The sequence below is a fragment of the Citrus sinensis genome, chromosome 2, assembly GCF_022201045.2.
Source record: "Citrus sinensis cultivar Valencia sweet orange chromosome 2, DVS_A1.0, whole genome shotgun sequence".
Classification (NCBI taxonomy): Eukaryota; Viridiplantae; Streptophyta; class Magnoliopsida; order Sapindales; family Rutaceae; genus Citrus; species Citrus sinensis.
The window spans coordinates 3,625,042-3,648,394 of NC_068557.1; the positions used below are offsets into that span (position 1 = coordinate 3,625,042).

The 23,353-nt window shown below is 34.4% G+C and overlaps 3 protein-coding genes across 9 annotated transcripts; 2 read left to right on the forward strand and 1 right to left on the reverse strand.

The window, feature by feature from the left end:
* Positions 1 to 321: 321 nt before the first annotated feature.
* LOC102628799 (nuclear cap-binding protein subunit 1) lies at positions 322 to 16,425 on the reverse strand. Of its 7 annotated transcripts, none has more exons than XM_025094913.2 (20): positions 16,122 to 16,425; positions 15,901 to 15,960; positions 15,645 to 15,701; positions 14,204 to 14,275; positions 13,129 to 13,191; positions 12,258 to 12,434; positions 11,460 to 11,591; positions 9,272 to 9,338; positions 8,015 to 8,217; positions 6,991 to 7,061; positions 6,396 to 6,480; positions 5,319 to 5,387; positions 5,008 to 5,126; positions 4,344 to 4,482; positions 3,621 to 4,121; positions 2,693 to 2,992; positions 1,923 to 2,101; positions 1,704 to 1,815; positions 919 to 1,023; positions 322 to 575 (listed from the first exon to the last, which is right to left on the reverse strand). In XM_025094913.2, exons 1-19 carry the CDS (start codon positions 16,203 to 16,205, stop codon positions 919 to 921), a joined length of 2,595 nt encoding a protein of 864 aa, XP_024950681.2. In that variant the 5' UTR covers positions 16,206 to 16,425; the 3' UTR covers positions 322 to 575. The 7 variants fall into 7 exon arrangements, with proteins under 7 accessions (XP_024950681.2, XP_006470709.2, XP_006470707.2 ...); XM_006470646.4 differs by having other exon boundaries at positions 322 to 666; XM_006470644.4 differs by having other exon boundaries at positions 322 to 713.
* Positions 16,426 to 18,293: 1,868 nt separating this feature from the next.
* LOC102629636 (protein GAST1-like) lies at positions 18,294 to 19,891 on the forward strand. The gene is made up of 4 exons (XM_006470647.4): positions 18,294 to 18,465; positions 19,089 to 19,145; positions 19,233 to 19,266; positions 19,538 to 19,891. The coding sequence occupies exons 1-4, from the start codon at positions 18,397 to 18,399 to the stop codon at positions 19,717 to 19,719; spliced, it is 342 nt and encodes a 113-aa protein (XP_006470710.2). The 5' UTR covers positions 18,294 to 18,396; the 3' UTR covers positions 19,720 to 19,891.
* Positions 19,892 to 20,972: 1,081 nt separating this feature from the next.
* LOC102629916 (uncharacterized) lies at positions 20,973 to 21,651 on the forward strand. Its single transcript, XM_006470648.4, has 2 exons — positions 20,973 to 21,363; positions 21,479 to 21,651. The coding sequence occupies exons 1-2, from the start codon at positions 21,048 to 21,050 to the stop codon at positions 21,508 to 21,510; spliced, it is 348 nt and encodes a 115-aa protein (XP_006470711.2). The 5' UTR covers positions 20,973 to 21,047; the 3' UTR covers positions 21,511 to 21,651.
* Positions 21,652 to 23,353: the final 1,702 nt, after the last annotated feature.

Consider the following 23,353-nt stretch of genomic DNA (forward strand, 5'->3'; position numbering starts at 1 on the left):
AAATATGTAATTTCAATTTGGGTTAAAGTTGTAAATATCCGAAAGGGATTTCTCGAATATTGTTGTTACCCTTATTTACATATTCCCTCGTCGAATCTCGGGTGCATGATTAAGGAGCCCGTGTCACATATGATTTTGACCAATCCAGCACATGAAAAAGGTTTTGAACAAATCTAATTGTGATTGTTGATGTACCTAGAGGATGAGATATAATATGAAAATAGTGAAGCAAGCATCAAAATTTACACTTACGAGACACGCAAGTCTCCTCAATGCTAATCCAAAAACATTTAACATCCCGCCGCATAACGTCATATTGGATAATTGGAATGTGTAACCCTTGCCATCAAATATATAAATAGACAATGAATCATCCCACTTTCCACGTTACAAACATGATGTCACACATCTACCTAGACAGGCATTTCGGTTACATTACCAATAATGCACATCTAATCACAAACTGTACTTCTAGGAGAGCTATCATGGTACAGTAATCGTAGCAACTTCATGGGTCATGGCTACACTAGCTCTGTGGTGACCACTGAACTCTACAGCTACGGCTGTTTTGTTTGCTGCACGGCAATTACATGCGATCCATCACACTTTCTTGTATCTAAAATATCAAGCAAGCAATTAGAGCTACTAGCGGTACAAAATCATCATCTGTCCAGAGAAATCTCAAGCTGTTAGCTTCTTAGTTGTGGCTTTGTCTGCTGACCTACCAGATTCTTCTATTAGTTTAGTTGTAGATGAAATAATAAAAACATCTAATTGCAAATTTTGCTGATAGACATGATTTCTTTCTCGTGCATCTGTTTTGACATTTTTACACTAAATGATTTAAAAACAAGGGTAAAACTTTGTAAAAAGAAGAAAAGAAGTGATAATTTACACCAGGAATTAGAGGTATCAGACCTAGTTGATGGGTCGGCGTAGACCAGAATAAACTGCTCTGCGGAAAAGAGGATGTGTATCTTCACTTAATACCTCTGCATCCAGCTTCTCCATATGTGGCCATATCTATCAAACACAATATATTTACATTGAAGATGTCAGAAACAGAAATAGACACTTTGTCGTAAGTCAAAGAAAAGGGAACTCGAGAGCATATAGATGGTATAGATACGTCTATTAGCATATTCAGAAAATGTCCTGCATCTATGATGCAGTTGCAGCCATAACTACATTGTGCTTGATACCAACAACTCAAATCTTCAAGTGGCATAACCGCATAAACACAAATTCCGGAGTTCCATTGACCACTCCACATATACCACCCGCACAAAAGAGATTGCAAAAAATTAACAGCCGCTATGAGAATCAATTTTATCGAGCTTCTACTACAGCCTCAGACGCTTCAGATTTTTTAATTAGAAACCAATTCCTGAATCTCCATGCTAGGAAGAAGGGGCAAAAGAAAAAAATTCTAGCACAAAGGAGTTGACATAAGTTACGAACATCACAGATTAGGGAGCATAAAGCTCGAGACCTTTGTGAAGTGAGAGGAAAAGATGACAATGGTAAACAATATATTTTCGGCTGAGCTCACATGGATCTGTCAAGCAAAGATGTAATGCATTGGCAAGAGCCAAGGATATTTCGAGAAATTAGATACTAAGAACTTATAGACACAGAATCTTGAGAAAAGAAAATGTTAATGACAGATTCAGAACCACCAAAGATTCTTAAGAAATGTTTACCTCAGAAGCATATTGTCTTGAAAAGGCCTTCACATAACCCAGAGTTGATAGACACCACTGCTCCTTTTCACCTATGTTGTAGACATTGCCTGAGCTCCCACCATTTGACTGACTGCATCATTTAAGGAATAAAACAAAGTAAATGTGACATCTTCGACGTATTCCATGACATTACAAGCAGAAAGAGAAGCAATCTGAGAGGTCGGTGGAGAGGGAAACCTCTTTTTAGGTCTTCCATCCTCATTGTCCAGTTCCATTGCCGATGGCTCTTCAAGATCAACAGCCATTGCATCTGCATGGGTAGATTTTAAATCTTGCAAAGTTCCAGCTCTAGATGCATCTGGTAGGCGTTCCATCAACACATTTGAGAAGTTTCTGTAAAGAGAAAGATATAGTGCCTGCACATTCCAATTAGAAAAACATCCATGAGATGAATAAACAAAGGAATAGTGCTTCACATACACGCTTATAACCAAACAAAAATAAGCAGTAGTTTGATTGCAGGAAAGTCGTGACATTATAAAGCAATGGATGCTATAAATCACATCATCAAAGCTTAGTAAAGAAAGTCAACATGGAAACAAATACACTAACTCCTTAAAATCTGTAATAAATTTACAAATTTCTTTGTTTCCCAGATTCATCCACAAAGCTAATGGACACACAGCAGAATAGCAAGAAGGCAAGGGCATCTCAGAGTCAAAACATTGATTCGTCTATTTGTGCGACATTGGAAGAATCAAAGCATTATCACCATGCCACTTGAAAAATCCATGTCCATTTCTTCCCACAACAGTGTACAATGTGATTTCAACACACATATTAGTCATATTTTTTCCCTCTCCCCCACCCTTGAAATCTTCTCCATCCATGGAGTTTTGAACTACCAAATGACAACTTATGCATGGTCTTCTTCGGTTACATGTTAATGCCAGATGAATAGCAGCACGATAGTTTAAAGATGGAAATGAGAAAGACAGTTTAAGTACCTCATTTTCTTCTACAGCTCGAGCAAAAAGAGCCTCCTTGGCCTCTAAAGACTCTTTTGCTGATATCTCCTCGTTTTTAGCTTTTTCGGCATGTAATTTCAGACGACTCAACCTTGCAGGATTTCCACCAAGAACAGGTTCACCATCAACTAAAGAAAGCTTTGACTCAGCAGCTTCTAACTCTGCTTTGGCCTTAGCTGCAGCTTCTTCTGCTAATGTAACACCCTTCTTAAGAGATATAATCTCTTTCCTTAGATCACAGATACGATTATATGTCTTGCTAACTGCATTCCTAAGGACCTGAAAATATTAAAACAGTAAAAAGAAAGGGAAGAGAAAACTTCAAAGAGAGTTCGCATAAGTTAACAAATGTTCCCATGAATACTGAGAGGGCAAGCAATTCTGGAAGCGGCTTCAGGTTCCAAACAAAAGAAGGAAAATAGCTTGAAAATTTTTCCTATTTTGAGTTACACTGGAGACACACGTCACAACATAAAAATGTCATTCTAGTTTGGGAGACCAAACCTTCATCCCAACTACATAAACGTTGGGCAGTTAGGTCCAATGGAAGGTAGACCGCCTCAAGGCCACTATTTCTCTACTTTCATCTGGATCATTTAAATCTTAAGGCATTTAAACATTTACAGCAAAACCTTCACCTCTCATCTGTTTCAGAAGTGGAGGTCACCAACTATCTTTATTTCATGAAAATGGGAGCATGAAAGATTTTGATAGAAATCATGAGGTTATTTCTCTGTAATTTATAGTAAGTCGTAGTCTACATTATTTTCTAACCAAATTGAGATTGAGATTGAGCATGACAATCTTCTTGTATGTGAGGCAAACCATTGATTTAGGATTTAGCAAACTTACAAATCACATCGTATCAATTGGGCAAAAAGTGTTAGGAAGAACTTTGAAAATGTACCTCCCATGGACGATCTGAAGCATGAAATTGGTCAATGTTTTCTGGAGAGAAGACCCATCTCACAATGGCCAAATTAGATATAAGCCGATAACCCATCATTCTATCAATTGCTATGGCTGCATTCTGGGTATTGTTCTTCCAAAACAAACTCACTTCGTCTATCAGCATCAATTGCTTATCATGATCAGGGCATATTTTTGATATGACTTGCCCGTATCTCTCCAATACAGTGATCAAATGAGTGAAACTTTTAGATCCAATATCAAGTAGTGTTTGCACAACCACTTTGATGGTGACTCCCAGCCCATGAATAGGATACACACTTTCTTCTACCCACACAATTATTTCCCGGGCAGTTTGCCTTCCTTTCACCTTGTTTGTCAGTTCCGCAGAGAGTGCATGTTCTTCGCTTCTTTCTCTACCATCTTCCATACTATATTTGAAGTTTGGACCACCTTTGGGAGGAAGCAACTCTTCTAAAGCAGGTGCATTCTCAATGCTCTATACAAAAAATATGAAGGAAAAAGGCACGGTAAATATTAAGTCTTGCATCGTATTAGTCCCCAACCAAACCTTGCATCTTTTGAGTAGTAGTTCGTGTAATGAGATAGTTTTTTCCCTTTATTAAACTAAGACATCCTTTTCAAAAGTATTCTGGATCCATTTACAAAAACTATACATTGAATATTCATAAAGTCCCCAATATTCAGCAAGATTTATTACCTGCTTAACTTTGTCCCAGTAAGACAGGCGGACTTCTCTTTCCAAGACCTCCTGAACAAACACTCGTTGTGGAGCCCATTTAGGAAGGTCTAAGACATAAGCCCATTCTTCCCAAGGCCAAATGAATTGAAAATTTGATCTGCAAAACGGGAAGCCTTTATTAAATGTGCAAAGATCAGTTAAATCATTAGATCTGAGTTCCAATACCAGGACCAATCATAGAGGCTATCTATAATTCTAAAAGAATAGGAATGTCAAAACTTTAGCCAAATCAATGTAGGATGAAACTTATATCCCAAGAAAAGGATATAAGACTCCAGATAAAAGTTCTCTCTGAATAGTAAAAGGTCTGTTAGTTCATTTTTAACCAAGATTCCAGTTGCATTAGCGCTAGAGCAGATAGAATATCACATATCAAAACTGAGAAACAGGCCTCAAGGAAAATGTTGCATGCACTCCTAGTCATAGAGGACTAAACTCTAGGAACGGCTGCTCTTCAGTACACTGGACCTGAAGCCAAACCATCAACTGCTCCATTTATATGAAACTAGATAAAATGAAAACTAGAAAAAGAAATTAGAAAAGCAGTTGTTGAAAAACAGGACACAAAAAAAGGGTTCACCTAAATGTGATGGGTGGTTGGTTTTGTAGATTTTAGACTTACAGGTGGTGTGAAAACCAAAGAATGAACCGTATCCGGCACTCCATATCCAAATCAGCAATTTTGTCAAAAAGAGCACGAACAGCACCAGCAACAACTGCAGGGAAGGCCCCAGGAAGTGCCTAAGAATCAAACCTCATCATCAGAAACTTCTTTAAATACTCAGAGCAATTGCTTTACACAACCCAACAGAAAAGGAAATCAAGATAGACATGATTCAATCAATGTAATTGCTTAGATTCATTCAGTAGATATAGAAAGAAAAAAGGGAGAAAAAAAAAAGGAATTAGTCAATGTAATAGCTCCCATTCTACCTTACAGAGATCCATAATAACCAGCGTGTAATATATTGGCTTGAATGGGGGTTGAGGTAATAATAGCAACTGCAAAAGCGACAATGTAAATAGACCGTTATATCTGATTTGATGTAAATCAACAGCTATACAGTTAAGAGAAAGGGATGTCCGATGAGAACAATTGCAAAGACAAAATCCTTTCTGAATGTATTAAAACTAAATGGATATGCTTTTAACTTTTGACAGAGGCCTTCTACCAGCTGCAAGGGTCATTTCAGTGATTTAACAGAAAACATATCTTTTCGCTGAATAAAAGAAACCTGCATATGATATTATTTTCAAAAAGAAAACTTACGCATATCATATTATTTTCAGTGTCAAATGATGAATTGATGACAATTCTTTAGTCCACTTGAGTAGTGTTTGAAAATTGTATTGTCCACTCCGTTAAACTACCACACTTCATTTCTATTAGTATCTTTCCTATTGCTTAGTCTAAGAAGTCAAATAAAAATATATTTCCTTCTGTCTATCTTTCTGGTGGGGGGAATTAAAATCAATTTAAAGTTTGAAATAAAACTATGATCTCCTGTAATCATAAATATACAAGAAAATAACGTCATCACAATCAGATCATTGAAACAAATGATGATGTAAAATGTATTATCAAATAAAATAAAGAGGAAGAAAGCAGTGAAATAACTGTAGAATTAGGAGTAGGAAAAAAAATCAGTATCATTAAATGCAATCAATTTTTATTTAAAAGATTTATTAATGCCAAGCCGTAAATAGAAGAAGGAGCTTACAATCAACCTCTAACAGGTAGATAAATCTACTTAATATAAAATTTACCGAAGTAAGAAAACTATAATAGGAAAACTTACTATTAGTGATACACCTAAGATTTCAGTTCAAACAAAATTTTGAATATAAGACCCAAATAATTCTTGATTATGTTGACTTCTTTATGTACCACATGAATAGGATTCCAGTCCTAACATCATAACGAATTAGATGTCCATTATTCACAAATTGTAAAAAGGAAAGGAGCAGCTTCGTATTCCATTTGGGATTAAAGAAAAAAAGAATTATTACCTGGGAGAAGATTGTCTCAGCCATCAGATACTCATATCGGAAAGGCACAGGCAAGTTTACCATGTAAAAAGCACACTCCTTTCGACTAGCTTTGCATGAACCAAGAAACAGAAATAATTAAAATTGTCCAAGAGGCCCATCATATAAGATAAGAGTAAGAAACGAGTAATCCACATAAACTAAATATACACAAGAGGCATAAAATCAGGAAGGTATCATCATGCTGACTCAGACCAACAGAAAACAAGACCAGGAGAAGCCCAATGCCATCGGCACAAGCTAAAAGATACGAAAAACTGTCGAGCAGCAGAAGTAATAAACAATAACCACAGAGCCTACATACTAAGTACTTGTCGAATGAGCACATTGTTCTAAGAATTGCACTGCAACAAAAGGAAGGGAGAAGACGGGGAAAAGGAGTCTCAATGAAGTATAACATAACAAGGATGGGAAGCTTCTGACCAATAACACCCTCTACGTTTGTTGTGCAATTCACATAACACCAGTTTATATAAGAATCACATTCCCCAAATAAATAAATAAAGGTTAAAGTGTAACCAAAGTATAATATTAATGATCAAAGGCAAAAACGAACCAGCCATTGAAGAACAAAAGCACATCCAGCAAATATTCTTCCAAAATGAAGCGATCAATAGGTTGCATATCCTGTCCAAACAAAAGGCGAAACAATGGAAACTAATATAATTTTAACCAACGGACAAATAACAACAAACTAGAACAAATTTACATTTGTTATTGAAATACTTAAATCCAAAACATGCTGAAGTAGATAATCTATGATAGTAGAGATCTCTTAATAATGTCAGGAGCAACAGCTAGGATTGCAACAAGCATAACTCCCTCATGCCTAAATCCAAGTAAATCAGGATTCTAAACCAGGTTCATGTATAAAATAGAAGATATTGCTTGAGGTAGCTCGTACCTCTTTCGAATGTTTTCTATTTGTAAATTCCTAATAAAGAAAAACCCAATTTACATGCAAAATAAAATATTCAACTGTGTTAAATTGCAAATGAGGAATGGCAGAGCTACTAAATCAGCAAAATCCTTCCAAATACTACCGAAAGCTCAGACACATGTACTAAATAAAGCAAGTGTGTATGAAGATGAACATGTATCTTCAAGAACAAAACCTTGTCATTAGCTAAACGTCACGTAAAATAAAGAAAGCAAAATCTATGCAGTTTTCCTTCCCAAAGGCCAATCCCACTCTCATACAAAAGAATGAGCTGAACTTCTAACAGAGAATTCCAATTGGACATGTCCATATTAAGGTGCTTAAGTAAGAGGAATAAGAAAGCCAAAGTAGCACATTTTCTACAAAATGAACCTCTATATAATTGCCTAAGTACCAATCAAAAAGTTTATAGAATTACGATAACTACAACCAGGGTTCAAAATTTTGGGGAAAAAAAAATTTGCTCCTTTCCTCCCTACACAAAAACCCAACAGTCGAGGCACAAGAAGCTAATGGTCATAACTTCAGTAACAGCAATTCATGATCCAAAAGCATTTATTCACGAAATAACAATTTGTTTCTATGTAAAAACAATATATATGTAAACTGATATATGAGGATTGAGATCTTAAATACTTACCACCTCACTTTTGCTTGCTGGAAATATATTAAGCCTGCGTATCCTTTGAGGATACTTCAACTCTGCATCATGCTTTTGTTTACCATGTGTTATTCCAGAAACTGCTGTGGGTACATCAGGTTGCTCAGGACAGCTTATGGGCCCAAATTCATGAGACTTTCCAGAAACCAGCTGAGCTTCAAATGAAAGGTGGGGCCTTGGAACTAGCAAGTAAAAATGCAGAACACGGGATCAAACAACGAAATTAATATCACAGAAAGAAGAGTACGAAATAGAAAAGAGAAAGATTTCATCATACAATGCAACCACAAATAAAATACACATGGCTATAATATAAATAGATAAATAAGGATATTTTTTCTATACAGCACATAGGAAAGTCAATTAAGTTCTCAAATAAGTAACAAATGTCAACAGAGACTAACAACAAATTTAATCACTATCAACGGAAAAGTAAATACATACAAAAATTGCAGATATTTTTTAGGAAATGCAACTAAACTAATTATAGAGTTTTCATCCAAAACCAAAAGATTCAAGTAAAAATGTTGATAAAATTTCCATTCTTCACGGACCTATTGGAGTTAGACACAGAATCCAATCCTTACAAGTTAAAACATTTTCTTCATTAGAATACTTGTGAAATAACTGTAAGTGAAATAAAAGTCTATCCACTCAACTGCATAATCTATGAAAAAATATTTCAATGCAATAGATAAATGTTCAATATGTGTTTAACCATTATCAAGGGCTTGAACAATGAAGTGAAAGGTTAGAACTTAGAGTTCAATATGGTTTTCACTATCATGAACATAAGAAATGAGGCTACTAATTCCGATTGGTTGTCTGACTTTGGACATCCAAAAATGAACGCATTAAAATTTGAAACATCACTTTAATATCAGGGATGTCATTAAATATTTAGAACCAAGCATTTTCATTTCATATAGACATACTTATTGAATTAGTAGTTAAGATACAACACATAAGCACGATACTGAAGCATTAAGGGCTACAATTTCAAGAAATGTCCAATTCCTCAAGAATTATATATACTTGGTACAAATGAGCTTTTTCAATCCCCAGCAATTATATAAAGGAAGAATCTATCACAAGTGAAAGAACTTGTTCAAATACTATTCTAATCCAAAACAATTTCTGCCACAATACGTAAATTTTAGTTTGTGTCAAAAAGGGAGAACAAAATTATAGCATGGCTAAATTAAAAAAGAAATGAAATAAAGCTCATAAAGTTACCACTATCTAGCTTCCATCCATTGCTTGATAAAGCTTGTACTCGATGCCACAAATCTTCCAAGAAATCCTGAAGACAATAATATAAGCAAATTAATGCAGAAAAGGGCAGCGCCACTGAAATTAAAATGAAAGAAATAGTTATATAGACTACCATAGCCAGAAGAATATAATGATCCAAGATCAGTAAAGTGCATAAGAAGCCACATCTTAGATGATGAGGGACATGTTGTGGGAAGGATATAGGGGAAGAAACGGGTTTTCGCTTCTTAGGTGGTATAAGGTGTCAAGGCCTACAATAAACTTATGGGCTTGGAATCGGGAATATGGTTAAGAAAAATAGACCATTTTTGCATAGAAAAAGAATCCCTTTGCCATGAGGTACTTCAAAGAAAATACAGTGTTCATCTAAATGGATGGGATTCCACTGTCATTGTTATTGTGTCGAAAAGTAAATCCTTGGAAAGCCATTTCAAAGAAGTACCCATCTTTCGTTAATTTTATTGCTTTATAAGTGTATGATGGAACCATAATCTGATTTCCAGAAGGCACGTGGATTGGTGATATTTCTTTATGTGACAATTTCCCCTATCTTACAGATTATGCCCGATTAACAACGTTCCTATACATTGTATTCTGGTTTGTTCCTTTCCAGCTTGGAATTTGTTTGATATTTTAATTTCAAATGAAATTTGAATGAGAGGGAAATTCAAGAATATGCAGCCTACATGATGCAGATTGATAGTTTGAACTTTTTCAAACAAAACAAAGTAAAATGATTTGGAAGCTTGAGGCCTTGGTCTTGCAAGTCCTATGTGAAAATGCAGCAAGAACGAGGTTGAATTACTTCAATATGATTTGGAAGGCCAAAGTCCCTCCAAAAATTCAACTTTTGCTAGGTCATTGGCTCATGGAAATTAACACTGCTAATGTTATTAAATAAAAGCATCCCAGACAGAATTTGCCATCCTGGTGTCAAGTGTGCAGGAAAACTGAAGAGACGGCTGACTATTTGTTTCTCCACTGTCCTGCAGCTTCTATTTTGTGGACCAATTTATGCAAAGTAGCTAGAATCTCTAGGGTTGTTCCAAGATCTTGTGGTCCTTTGCTTTCACAAAATGTTTTTGATTTTGAAACATGAAAGAAAGCCAAATTCCCATAGTCTGCTGTGCTAGCTCTTTCTTGGGCCATTTGGAAAGAAGGGAACAGCCATATCTTTGATGATAAGAGAGACAACCGAGTTTTTTTTCTTGTGGGACAAAGTCTGAATTTTGGCCTTGCTCTGGACCACTGTTTGTAAGGAATTTCAAGACAATTCCTTCTTTTTATTCATTTGAATTGGGAAGGGGCATTAATATAGATTCTATATACAGCGAGAAGGGGATAGTTTTGTTTAGTGTAAACAAATGTGCAGTTGCAGCTCCCTTCTAGGATTTTCTTTTGGCTATGCTATGCATTCCTGATCTACTTTGTATTTCTTCTTCTCGATAGATATATTCAGTTTTCTATATATTAGGGGAAAAAATGGTTACTGAAAATGCATCCTCCAATTAGTGATGCAAAATCTCAGTTTCAGAATTGCTAAGGAATGGATTCTTTATTATCTCAATCAGTTCATGAGGACAGTACAGTATCTTGGCAAACAACTACTTAACAGCAGGAAAAAAACCCCTTAGAACTACATAACGACTAAAGCTAAGCAATGACTCTTATTTTCTCATACTTGTGTATATTTTCATAGTCCCATTCAATGCCCTAAAAAGCATTGATAACATATCAGCCACATAATAGCGTTGCACAGTTACATAATAGCATTGCACAGTTCCCATGCTCCTCTACATTGTTTTGGCAGGGAATAGATAATCTAGAGGACAGCTCATGAAGATAAATAGATACAAAAACATGAATATGCTAATGCTAATGTAGTAAAAGTACTTCCTAAGGCTGTACTGATGACACAGACCATTGCAATATCTTTGCTCAAATTAGGAGATGACCAGGAATGTTTTTTATGGAGAGAAAATCCAACTAGAAAGAAAGCACATCTTGAAGAAAATTTTAAACCCTATGGGTTGAATTCCCAAAACCCCCCCCCCCCCCCCCCTTTTCAAGTGAGAATAGTTTGAAAGATTATAATGGAAAACTACAAGCAGATGACATCCCAGAAGTATATTTTAGACAAAATGCATACCTTTTCAACAAGACCTTTCCCAGATTCATCATCTTCCTCAAAGAAAGACAGACCGGTGTCAGAAGTATGCCTTCTAATGCTCAAGTAGGCTTCCAAACCAGCCATGACTCTCTCAATTTCCTCAGGAACTTGCTGAACAGATGATATGTTTTGTCAGTGAACTAAAGAGAAAAAAATCATGCTCAAGTGCATTTAAAGTGAGGACCAACAGCAGATTGAAAATACAAGTGTTCCTAGAAACTTGAAAGATTAATAGAGCCTAGTTTTCCAATAAGTAAAAACAAAATCTCTTTCACCAAAAAAAAAAAAACAAAATGGTGCAACTTCTAGGCCTGTCAGAGAAAAATAGCATCTAACTAAACAATTAATTATAATGCTCCATGTTCACTTCAGTACAACCTACAAACTTTACAGTTAACAATTCAAACTTTAGTTCACAACTTAAAAAATTATTCAACTTTCCATTAGACACGTGAGACAAGGTAAAATCCTAACTTTACAGATGTTCAAACTTCCAGTAACTGCAACAAGGACTAAACAATTACATTGCTTATAGTACATCAAACAGTAAACATTTTCTGCAAGAGGCATATAGATATAAATACATGACTCCAAAAATAAAATAGAAGACAATCATAATTTTTAGTTCTGAAATTTTATTGTTTAATATTGAACATTAACAAACTAAACAGCAATCACACCACAACAACAACAGAATAGTTGAAAGAAATTCATCTAACAGGCCACCATACCAACTAATTTAGTACACCATCAAGTAAGAATTAAACTAAACATCACCTCAATGAGTTCTGCTCCTCCCCATGGGAGACAAGACAAAATGCAAGTTACATAAAAGTCAGCACGTGCTTGCCAGGAAGGATTTCCTTTGTCCTCATCCACTGTTGTGGCAGCTGATGACAATAAAGTTTCAAAGACCACCACCAGAGAACCAGGCTGGAGAATTTTGCTACACATCTATAAAACAGAAAAAACATAAGACTAAATTTTTCAGCTTTGTTTGAAATTGAAAAAAAAAAATGTGTATAGAGACTACACATAAGCTACGAGAAAGAGTCCTAAGATGTCCATGTGCACAAATACTTCCAATCTTCACACATAAACTGCCTAAACATGATAATTTATAGATATTCTTAACGAATTTAACTGCCTAACCCTAAGCATGTAATCTAACCTAGGTGGTAACGCCCTGTGAACATCATGCAAGAGGCCTGCTTATAGACCTCCATCTTTAACCTATAACCTAAAAGCACATGTTGCAGTACATGTAACACATAGTATAATTCATCAATGAGATAACACTCCTCCACTGCTGAGTATACATCTAAAGCTCAAGTTTAAAATTTCTTTGAAGAATTACGAAGTCTTCTACCAAAGGAGTGTAAGCATTTAACTATCCAAAAACAGACACTTGAGTATAACTATAACCAAGAGTCTGGTTGTAAATCAACAATAGCAAACATAAACTCATTCTTGAATGCTAATCGCAATTACCAAATAAAAACTCATTCTCTAGTGTGTTAAGTCCTCTGTAGATTCTAATTTAAAATGAAAATTTAAAATTTACAAGAAGTGACCCACTTCTGAACAACCATTACATCATATAAAAAACCAGTCCTAAATAACCAAATAGCATCAAAATCATACATACCATAACAGTCAAAAATCGCATCAAAATACGAATGCGGTCGCAGTTTCCAGAGTCTAAGGCATCCTGAAAAAATCAACACAAAGTGAGAGAGAGAGAGGAAGTGATATACTTCAATAACACTTTATAATAAAAATAAACAATACATCCCAACAAGACAATTTGAATAATAATTGTCTATGCTTCTTAGATAGGCTCAAAGAGAGACTATTAACATAAAGTAACAAGGCTCAGGCGGACAAAATTAAGTCAAAAGTGCATTTGGGCATAACTGAATGCACTGTGAGTACTCTCAAAGAACCCAACCTCTCTTGCAGCAAATATCCATATCCAATAACACAGCACAAGAAAGAAATCATGCTTCCCTATCTCAATAAAAATTTCAGGATTAAGGAATCAATTTATTGCTGTCTGAAGAGCAAAAACATTTTCTCTGAAATTTAAAAGAATAAAAATAAAGATAAACCACTAACTAACTAACCTATATCATAATATACATACATACATATATATATCTATATATATATATATATATATATAAATGTAACCTATATCTCAAGAGCACTAGCCAAACTCTATGAAGCCATAAGCTAATATATGACACTTACTAAAATCACATTGATCCTCCACGCACAAACCAACTATACTTAAACCCAAGTCACCGATTTTTAATGATAGACCATATCCAAAAGACTGAAAAAGCAGGGTTCCAATAGTCCATCATGGTCAGAGGTTGGTTCTCAGAACAATACCAGCGTGGCTCAACACAAATTCAGCAGTAATGAAGATATAACTCAAGCGGCGGCCTTCCATCAGTCGAGAATGTAAATGTGAACCAAGAATCTAGATCTCACCCCAATAAAACTACACCATAGTAGTTCAAAACTTAATTTTCCAGATATATTATGCCCTAGCATGCACCATGAAGGTAAATGTGAACCAAGGATCAAAGTAAAACATCAAGTTATTTATCATTTATATGGTTGCAGTTCAATACTTTGTTCACTCTTCAGCCTAACATTTCAAATTAGACTGCAAGATGCAAAATAATAACTGTATCCTCTTTGCACTTGTTCACCTGGAATTTTCTTTGAGTGGTCTCCACAACTTTTTTAACAAAGTCCTCATTTTCCAAGTTCAGCAAGCCAACCTGATAGAGAGATAGAGAGAGAGGCAACACAAGAATCAGCAGGAAACGTAAACAACAGCGGAGAAAATATTCATAAAACCAACATATAATCATAGAAAAAAGAAAACAAGGATGACAACATACAATCAGACAGAGAGAGAGAGAGAGAGAGAAGAAAACAACCCATAACGAAGGTATGTCTAGTCAACTTCCACAAAACAATTGTATAAGAACCTAAAACCACCATTTAACTTGATGTCTTATGAGATAAGAATTCTATAGACCTCTATCAGGGCGTCTGTGATCAATGTACAGCTTGAAGAGGCCCATTTTAAGTTTGTTCTATCATACATAAGAAAGCTTGCTCAACTATAATGATTGTTCTTTGAGAAATCCCAAAAGGATAGACATAAGAATGTATCTTGAGATAATAGAAGGGGATTTCTCCAACCAAGCAAGAACATCAATTAAATTTACATGATATTGGGTATGATTGAAACTGTTGAGCTTCTGGTTAATTTTGACCGTACAACGGCTAAAGTGTTTGTTAAACATACACTTTTACATGGCAGCTAATGTTTACAACTTAATAGCTAGCAATTTCATTTCCTACCAGTTGCAGAATAAACGTCAGAGAATCTCAATGCAAAAAATATCCATTATAATATGGGGACACTTTGTTATCTTATTTTGGATAGAATAAAACAAAAATATAACTCACATTACAAAATAGCAGAAGCATATTTGACTGAATGAGGGACTAACTAATTCTGGATAGGGAAAATTTTGCTTACATATTGCAAGCATTCAGTGGCTGTTTCCTCCCCCATTTAAGGTGGCAATAAGTGCTTTTAACTGAGGTGCCCGCTAGTTAGTAGAGTTTTCCCTCTTAACAAGTCTCATATGCATGTGTTCACAACATTCTTTTCATCCAAGAGCTAACTAAGAATATACTTACTCAAACATATGGACCACCTCTTTTATGAGGAAAACATACAACTTTAAACCATTGCTTATAGTCCAAGTAATATGGTTCAAAAGGAGACTAGGTCATAAATGGTATATTCAATATCAATCTCAATACTTATTGGCAGGATTCAATCTCAAACCTCCTATGCGATCACAAGAAACTTTACACTACTGAGCTAGTTGATACACCAAAAAGTTGTTTTCACAAGAACATATATACACAAAACTATGAAAAAAATGTGATGATAAGCATATAACATTCATGCTACAACCTCCCAAATCTAAACATACTAGTGTCATATTAATACCAACAAAACCACGGCATACACATGCTCATAGATGTCAATTTGTAGTATTTCGCTCAGAGGTTAGAGACACTAAGTTAAGAAGAGACCAAAAGGAATGATACAAGGTGACTTACCAATGTCCCATATAAAGGAATCTTGTGTGGAATTTGCTCAGCACAATTAATAATATACTGCCAACATGAAGAGTGTAAAAAATAATGATATTGTTTAACAAAACAATCCATAAAACTGGAAACAAAGAAACCAAATGAAAAAACTGAAACCTCCAATAACATACTAACACAAGCGTGCAATCAAATTTAAGTTCATCTTCCAATTTTCTAAAAAATAAAACAAGAGGATACAGTAGTTTCAAAAATTTAGGCTTACATGTGGAACATCGTCAAAAGAGTGCTCGAGTTCTCGCCGAATTACGCCGAAGCATGTTTCCTGCAAAAGCAAGTTTCAGAAACAAAGAATCAAACACACGTGCACTGCAGATGCCAGCAACGGAAAACGAAACCCCTAAATAGGGTTTTTGACGAGACAGAAAAAAAAATAGAAAAAAAAAAGATAGAAAATGTGAAAGCGAAAGGAGAGTAAGAACGGACAATGTGATCCTTCAAGTCGTCGGAGTTGCCGTACTCCGGACAATTGTCCCCGATTTTAAGCAGAAGGTTCTTCCAGCTGCTCATTTCTTAATCTCTTGTTCCGTGAGAGAAGCAGAAGCAGAGGAAGAGCCAGCAGTTTAGTAAGAAGAAGGGGATTTGCAGGGTTTAGTGGCAAATTGGATTCCAATTAACTTGAACCCTAACGGAGCCGGTCCAGCCCGGTTGGAACTTAACCAGACTATTTATAAAATAGTTTTTAGGTAAACAAAATAAACCAGAGAAGCCACGTATGGAAGGGCAGCGTTTGTGGATGGTAAATGGGCTGGCCGATTCGGACTTTCAGGTTAGCTGGGGCAGGCTTAATTCAGACACGGTCCAGGGTCGGGTCGGGACGGAATTTAGCCCACGCTTGCATTCGAATTTTTTCAGAATGTTTCAAATTTATTTATTATTTTTTAAATAAAAAAGTTTCAGTGCTTCCTCTGCTTCCCAAAAATGCCAAAACAACAGCAACAACTAACCCATTTTAGTTTCTCTCATATCTTCAAATCTCTCACTTTTTTTTTTTTTTTAAACAAAACGCATTAGGATTTTCTCCTTATATATCTTTAGTTTTTAAAGCTGATGAATGCTGGCCGTTGGATTCAGCCAAATGCAAGGCACACTACCAAAAATCCAGGAGTGCTGGTAAGAAAATATATTTTATATGTGCAGTACATTCACACTTAAACGCAATTTTTAAGTTAAAGTTTTGAATAAAATCGTGTGAAATCAAAGCATAATAGATGACGCGCCATTTGTTCATAAAAATAGAAAATGTCACGCTGTCTACGCATATTCGAGAGGAGTGACATGTCTTTCAGAGAGAATGACAAACGATGAGTCAGCTACGCATGTTGGCTACGTTAACCGTGAAGGACGACATGCCGTATGAAACCTCGTTAAATGAAGACTCGCCGTCTTCGTATTTACTTAGTAGATGACTCGTCGTGTCTGTCTTTGTATATGTGCATGTATATTTTTTACTATTTTATTTTTATTATTTTTTATTGACTTCTTTTAATTTTTATTAAACATATAATATATGACATGCTATTCATGCTATAAACCTTTAGACAACATGCCGTCCAATATAATACACGAAAATAAGGTTTTACTTAGGTAAAATAACATGGTTTACTGGGGAAATAGATGTTAAAAGCATGCAAATTCAGCGATTAGTCGGAAATTGTTAATTTTTCTTACGATAATTATAATTTTGACAGAACAATCACCACATTAAACAACCTAAAAATATAAACTGAATTGTTTTCAACGAGAATAAGAGAAAAAATATATATATAATGAGATACGCGGGCAACGAGAGAAATTGGGGGCTGAGATAACAATAATTTAATCTTCAAAGCCGATGAATGCTGGCCGTTGGATTCGGCCATTGGCTAGGCACAATACCAGAAATCCAAGAATCTATACATGCAGTACATTCACAACTACACATAATTTTTAAGTTGAAGCTTTTTAATCTTGATATTATCCACTTGTAAAAATAACATGCCTTATGTAAAAGCATATGAACAACTGGAATTGATTATTACCCCATGTAAATGTTAAAAATAAATAAAATAAAAAACAATCTCATACTTTTAAATAAAGTCGTGTGAAATCAAACATAACAGATGACTAGATACATATTGCTATAGTATATCCATAAAATAACTGATACTAGTTTAAAATCTTATTACTATTAGAAAGAAATATATACACATTTCATTTTTAGAGAAATGAGAACAGTATCCGGGGAACTCGAACAAATGGCTTCAACCTTCTGCACCACTAACCCACTGTTATAAGCCCAGAATGAAAAATCTCTTATAGCTTTGCAATAATTGCTTGTGGGTTCACAAACATGGTAAAATGCAAGCTGATCTCATATAGGACTATGGGTTTCAATTTGCTTCAGTTAGTTGCAGTTTGTCTGGTGAGAGAGAGAGAGCATTTTCGGGGGTCCCAACATATTCTGAAACAATTGTTTGGGCATGTGAATTTGCACATGCAAAATGGCCCCATTTGATTTATAAGCGCACATGGATGAGATAAGAGCCCTAACAGCCCCCACCGCCACTTTAAAAGAAGAAAAAAGCTAATTACCAAAAACTTTATAGCAACTGCACTATAAGTACCATTCACTTCCTTCAGAACTTTTCACACCCAACTCCCTCATCACTCAAATCCACTTCAAGCTCTTATTGTTGTGTTGTTTCTTCTCCAAAGAATAATGGCCAGAATGCTGAGACTTGTTGTGTTATTTGTGGCATTGATGCTTGTTTTAGTGGCACAAAACCAGGTAAGTTGCTTATGCAGCATATTCTTCAGATTATCGAAAGTTCATTATTCATTTTTTCCTTTTTACTTTTTTTACTTTCTAAGTAACTCTCACTGAATAAGAAAAAATTATTAGAAAGAAACGAAGAATGAATAAATAAAAAATTCCGGATGATGTAATAAACTGATCTTGTTATCTCATAGAATAGAATTAAATCCGGGGAAAAACAAAAATTCATGATTGTACGTATAGTATGGTAGTATGGTATAATATGTAATTTCTTTTCTGTAAGGGAGTTTATGCACTGAAATTTGTTCTCCTAAATTTTATTTTCTCTGTTTGAAGCTTATAGCTAGCTGGGATTCAAATGCAGATATAAAGTAAACAAAAATGAGGAAAAAAAATAGGCCATAATGCAGATAGATGCAAAATCGCAGCTTACCTTCTAACAGTAATCAAAATTAAGCTGAAAAAGGACTGAAAAGCTAACTTACAAAAGCGGACCACAAATTAATTGCACAACTCCTGTTAAATTATTATTATCACAATTATTAATTGTTACCGCTGCTTCTCTTTAATACTTTTTTTTTGTTTGATTTTTATTTTCTTATTTGAAATTAATATTTTCAATTTGTTTTCTTTAGGCTGCGGGCACAGGAATTGCAGCGTCTCAGCTACAGGCACAAGGCAACCGCCCTGCGGTAATTTCAACTCATAAAGTGCTTCTAAATAAGTATCCTCTCTTCATTTTGGCTTTAACTCTTTTAAATTCATTGGACTCCATGCAGCGCGGTACCACCCAAGGGAGCCTTAATCATCAAGGTAATTTATTTTGCACATCAAACTTATAATCCGAGATAAGGATTCAGTGCTGATATAAGTTTTGACTGAGCACTGAATTAATAATTGTTATGTAAGATAAATAAAAAAAATAAAAACTCAAAATAAATCTTAATAATTGATTCAATGATTAGTCAAAAAAAAGTTCCAACACTGAATTCTAATTCTATAATTTGATATGTAAAACTTAAAATTACCATTTACATTAAAATCACCTTTTGTAGCTAATCAAAAGGTGATTTTTAATATGCAGAATGTGCTCCAAAATGCCATTATAGATGCTCAGCAACTTCATACAAGAAGCCGTGCCTGTTTTTCTGCCAAAAATGTTGTGCAAAGTGCTTATGTGTGCCGGCAGGCACATATGGGAACAAGCAAACGTGCCCTTGCTACAATAACTGGAAGACAAAGCGAGGAGGACCAAAATGCCCTTGAATTAATGGTATCAGTTTATAGTAATAAAATTTTCTATCGACACTAATCAGTTATATATTTCCTATAATGCTTATTTTGCTATTGTAGCCAATCTTTCTTGTACTCGTTTAGCAAGCATAAGTAATGTATTTTTCAATAAATTATAGAATATAATCTGGGTCTAATTATTCAAGGGCATAATTACTTACTAAACCAGGTAAACCACTTTTACCTAACAGATAAATATTTTTATGGGTTACTATCATTTCACTTTTACCTAACAGATAACTTGACAGACAAGTTAACACTGAATTCAATATAAAGGATCATAACTCCAACTCATCGGGCAGGGGGTGAGGTCTTGAATTCTTCAACTCGTGGCATAATTTCAATTAAATTCACAGGATAACAGCTTAGATGATGAATGTAATTTTATGGTTTTTTTTCAGTCAAGTGGGCCACTCGGTCAAATTAGCTCCGTCCTTGCGTGTATTCATTATGTCCGTTAGATTTTACTGTTGCAAATCCAACGGTGACTACAGAACCAGAAAGAAATGGCTGTTCCTTTCTCACCGTTAGTTAGGGCCCAATTATAGCAAAAGTTTCTTCCAATATGACACGCGTCCAATTTCATAAACAAAACATTTGATTTTTTGAGAATAAAATTTTGAACCGAATTGGGACAATTTTTCTTTTTTTTTGACAATCGACTTTTGGGTTTTTCATTTTTTTTGTGTGAAAAAATTGCAAAATCGCAGCAAACTGATAGTTTTCAATTTCGCTTCGATTATGCCAATCCTTTGGTTAACCTTTTTTTTTCTTTTTTGGTAAACAACTAAAATTCTAAAACGTTACGTATCTGTTTAGTTTCTTTCATTATTATCGTTATTTTGTTTCCTAAAATGATATAAAACTGATTTGTCCTTACACAATTACATATATTAAAATAAATGGAGAAGAATTCTTGGTAGTACTTGCCAACCAGGAAGAACTGTTATTCACTTTGATAATGACTAATAAACCTTCTAAATATGAAAAAAGGAAATTGATTGAAGGATAAGGCTCAATTATCAGCCAGAAGATTTTAAACATTTTTCTACCTTTTTAGTCAATCAGATTAAAAAAATACTCCAACGAAAGATTATTATTCAAACTTGATTATCCTAATTTGCCAAAGTACGTACCTAACTCCCTCACATTCAAATAAAATTAAAATTGACTAATTGAGCCCTCCAACTGCTCTTTCTCTCTATATATAGCTCGAACAATATCAAAGCTTTAACATAATCAGTTGCGTAACAAGATTTTGACAAAGAAAAATTAATACAGCCACGGTGTTCAGAAAAGATATGGCTTCTTTGGTTACTCGTTTGGTGTTGGCCATGGTGGTGATTGCCGGAACCCTAATGTTCGGCAACGTTCAGGTGTCGGCGCAATGCGGAGGAAGTATCCCTCAACTTGTTGCCCAATGCTCGCAGTTCGTCAAAAAAGAGGGACCAAAAATCCCTCCGTCCCCCGGTTGCTGTTCTGTGGTGAAAGCTGCTGACGTCCCTTGTGTTTGCACCCTCGTTACGCCGGCTATAGAGAAGCTTATCAGCATGGAGAAGGTGGTCTACGTAGCTCGTACTTGTGGCGTCACGGTTAAACCCGGCACAAAATGTGGAAGTGAGTTTCTTCGTTGAAACCCTAATCAAACTTCTAGTACCATGTGTGTATACATGTATGTTTTTATCATATACTTATGCATTTTTTTTTTGAAATCATGATTTCGATATTTCAGGTTACACGGTTCCACCAAAAAGAATGATATAAGATCGAGGTGTTGGCTAGAGCTGCAAAAAACAAAATGTTGTTACATTAATTTCCCTTTGAATAATGAGAAATGTGATCATTTCTTTTGTATGCTTCTTTAATTTCCCTTTGAATAATAAAAATTTCTAGTTTTTCTAGAAAGATGTGAGTTCATGTGACTTTATTAAAGATTAATTATCAGATCTAATTCTTGATATATATATATATATATATATATATATATAAAGTTATATAGGGGGAGTGCCCCTTAAGTTAAGTTTTTTAGTTAAAATCTTATCTAATTTTTCATTAATAGGATCCATTCAACTCAATGGTACAGGTATAAATTGAATACATAGTATTTGAGTTATTATCTATCTACCATTGGATTGAATACGTATAGATCGAACGGATGAAAATTTAATTAAAATTTTAAATCAGAAATTTAAGTTATATATTCCGTAGTCCATAGAAGGAGATAGAAGTGAGAGAGTAAATTAAAATTAGATTGAGAGGGAAAAAAAAGTTAATAATAAACGATAGAAAGTATTTATATGCTTTTTTTTTTCCTTAAAGAAAATTGTATCTGCTTAAATATTAACCATCAAGTTGGAAATCGAGTGCTCCGATATTGTATATAACCTTATGTAAAAATATGGATATGTTGAACTTGCGCCAAAGATGTCAGTGATCAGAACAGAGTAAGAGAACTTCATGTATGAAGAAAAAGAAATTAAGCAAGAATTCGTGTTGTGGAAATTCGAATCTCGACTAACTTCTTTTTTTTTTTTCTTATGGTATGAAAATAATAGATTACTCGTGCGTAGGGGTGGGCATAAACCCACAATCCATGGGTTTACCCAAACCCAAACCAAATTAAATGGTTTGTGTTGGGTAAATCATGAAAATGGGTTAGATGTGAGTTTTATATTGAAAAACATTTCATTATGGGTTGGGTATGGTTTACCCATGAGTCATTGACAAAACCCCAACACTTAAATTTTCAAATGAAAACAAAATAAATGAACACAAATAAGTGAAAGGCCACCATTAATTTTTTTACGGGTGATCAATTGTCAACAGTTAGAAAATAAAAATAACATATAAAAATAAATTTAAATTAAATAAATATTGTTGTAAATAACATAATTTGTTTTCTTATTTACAAAAATAATTCCTCCCACATGGAAGGATCATCATAGAAAGAGCAGGAGACTCTACTAGTGATCAATAATAACTCGGCTTGGACTGGGTCCGATATGCTAGATGACGGCTAATTTTTGGTCAATAATTGAATGTAATGCCCATATTAGGTCCTATACAAAACTTTGTTTACCATATAATGAAATTAGAATATAAAACATACACACTATATAATATCATAATGTAAATAAAATTAAGCATATAAGTAGACAACATAACGCAAAACTACCAAAATGATAAATAAAAACAAATATTGCATAATTAAATAAATAACAAGTGGCAAAATTTATTATTAGATTGTTAATGTCATGTTTGTGAAAATTTATTATTAAAGTGTACGTTATTATTTATTGAGAAATAATAATTTTTTTATTAAACTTTATTTTGATTTTCTAGTATTCTTTAATTTAAGGATTAAGTTATTGTAAAATTTATAATTTTTATCGACTATATTTTTTATATTTTAATATCAATTTAATAATTAATAACAATTAATAATTATTATAATTTTGATATAATTAAATTTTATTAAAATAAAAATTATTTTGATAATAAAATTCAAACCAAACCTAGGGTTGGGTTGGGTTAAAAATATTTGGGTTGGTTTTGGTTGGATCCAAATTTTTATGGTTTGGTTTGGGTTGACTTAAAGTTATTAATT